Raw genomic sequence first — 2,263 nt, forward strand, 5'->3', positions numbered from 1 at the left:
TGGGATATACTGAGTACGATGATGATGATGATGATGATACACTTGAACATTGTGAAAACTTTTTGTCTTTGTGGCAGTGACAACTGCTGAAAACGGGCAAAAGGCGTTGGAGCTTTTAGGTCAAGGGAAAGACAAAAACGCCAAACAAGTAAGTTATATGTTTTTTGTACCTTGAGAATCCGTAAGGGAAAACTCACGGGCCCACGAATAACTATGACTTTTTCACAACTTTTTAACTGAAATTTATGTTTTATTTTGGTAAAAGCAGGTCCCGAAGATTAACTTAGTTGTCACGGATTATTGTATGCCGGGAATGACAGGATATGAGCTCCTCAAAAAGGTTAAGGTAATGTGATGCAATGTGGTCTCTTTTACTTAAAAAGTTAAATCACAACAACATACTATGTTGTCTAATATTTTATTTTATCCCAAATCATTTGCAACAGGAATCAAGTGACATCAAGGAGATCCCTGTGATTGTCGTCTCGTCTGAGAATGTCCCCACTCGAATTGAAAAGTAATCACTCGTCAAACAAACAAATGTAGTTTTGAGTAGTTTAGAGAAATAAGTATTTAATGATGATGTCGTTAATGTTTCTCTTTTGAACTATGTTGGTGTTTAGTTGTTTGAAAGAAGGAGCTCAAGAGTTCATCCTGAAACCGCTCAAACAGTCTGATGTTAAGAAGCTGAGGTGTCAAATGCAGTTTGCACAGCCAATGAAGGGAAGGCTTTGCATGGGGAGATAAGTGATGTTAATCAGGATGCTAACGTGTGTTACGGACACACCTATTGCTTTATTTATTTTAATCAGTTTCTAGCAGTATGTAATTGGAACATCTGATAGATTGCATTTCATGAATTCTATTTGAAGAAAAGTTTTGTTTCGTTTAAATTGCTTGTGAAGTGATATACCTGTTTCGTAGTGCTGACTGCTGATTACATAAGTTGAAGAACAAATCTTCCAAGCATCATCACTTGGCAAGATCTATCATGCCCTTCACATTTTAGCTCATTTTGGCTCATGGGTGATGTTTTTGTACTCTTTACACATCTGGAAACATCAATACATAACCATTTTAGATAATTTTATAACATTTAAAAAAAAGCCAATTGTTTATTAAATTTGAAATTACTGATTTACCCTTTTGAGGCATCATACTCTACCACCTTCTGAGGCATCTCTACAGAGGAAGATCCGCCTTCTGAACGTAAAGGAGAGAGTGCTGCATTTGGGCCTGGGGTCATTTCTGGAGTTTTAACATTTGACTCCTCAGAATAACCGTGGTTGTTTTGACTCTAAGGTGTTGGCGGGCCCCACGTTTTCTGAAGATGAGTTATTTATGTGATGAAATAGCTGGTACAGTTACTGATTTAGTCTCGCCGGTGCTAACACACTCTTTTTCTTCCTTAAAAAAACTATCAAATGATTCACAACGTCCACTTTTGACATTAATGCCTTCGTCTGAGAAAACATTGCCACTGAATGCATCATGTTCTGATGATTTCTCATCAGCGTGAAACTTCAGGTTGAAATCAGAATCAAACGGGCTGAAAGGAGAGCCCGTTTTGGTTTCAGATGTGTACACTGAAGCATAACGCGGTTTTGAATTCTCAAGATTGCATTGCTCTTCAAATAACCAATCTTCTCCCGGAGTTGAAAAATCTGGCATATTGTTATGCGTTCTTGAGTAGATGCCACTTTCCTTTCGCCATAACTCCTCAGTAAATTCATTCCCTTTTTTACTGAAATTATTTACCTGGCTTCTGATATCAGCTTCATGTGTTCTTGGTTTCTGTCTTTCGGTAAATTTAAACGGTGGGATTTTGGTTTCTTCACGCCATACTACATTGAAAAATGTGAAGATATTAGGACAAAACATAAATAATAAGATAACTAGTATACAGTAGCTTCAAATTTGCCACCTGAATGGGACAAGCATGAATCTTCGCTGTACAAAAGTAGGTATTAAAATTGTGTTAAAGATCATTCAAATGAAATAAGATGAAAAGCACTTGAAAATTTGAAAATTATTATATATTGAATATGAACCTCACAAAGCTTAAACAGTCTCTCGTGTCTTGTGTTGTAAAGGAAGGCCAGGCTGAATGATCAGTCATCTCGGTGAAATCAGAGTTTCTATTTCTAGTTGGGTAACTGTCATTGTTGATGCTTGTTAAATATTTAAAATTATATCACATATGAACTCGAATGAGGTGGCGTACCGTAACATAAAATCATCATCATGCTCCGTTTGGTGCTTA

At 36.6% G+C, this 2,263-nt stretch overlaps 1 protein-coding gene across 1 annotated transcript; it reads left to right on the forward strand.

The window, feature by feature from the left end:
- Window positions 1-248: 248 nt before the first annotated feature.
- On the forward strand, window positions 249-837 carry LOC143609184 (two-component response regulator ARR17-like). Its single transcript, XM_077084011.1, has 3 exons — window positions 249-346; window positions 447-517; window positions 624-837. The coding sequence occupies exons 1-3, from the start codon at window positions 305-307 to the stop codon at window positions 745-747; spliced, it is 237 nt and encodes a 78-aa protein (XP_076940126.1). The 5' UTR covers window positions 249-304; the 3' UTR covers window positions 748-837.
- The last annotated feature ends 1,426 nt before the right edge of the window (window positions 838-2,263 follow it).

Source organism: Bidens hawaiensis, unplaced genomic scaffold, assembly GCF_021521415.1.
Source record: "Bidens hawaiensis isolate Kalapana, Puna unplaced genomic scaffold, B.hawaiensis_p1.1 tig00419509_1, whole genome shotgun sequence".
NCBI classification, from domain to species: domain Eukaryota; kingdom Viridiplantae; phylum Streptophyta; class Magnoliopsida; order Asterales; family Asteraceae; genus Bidens; species Bidens hawaiensis.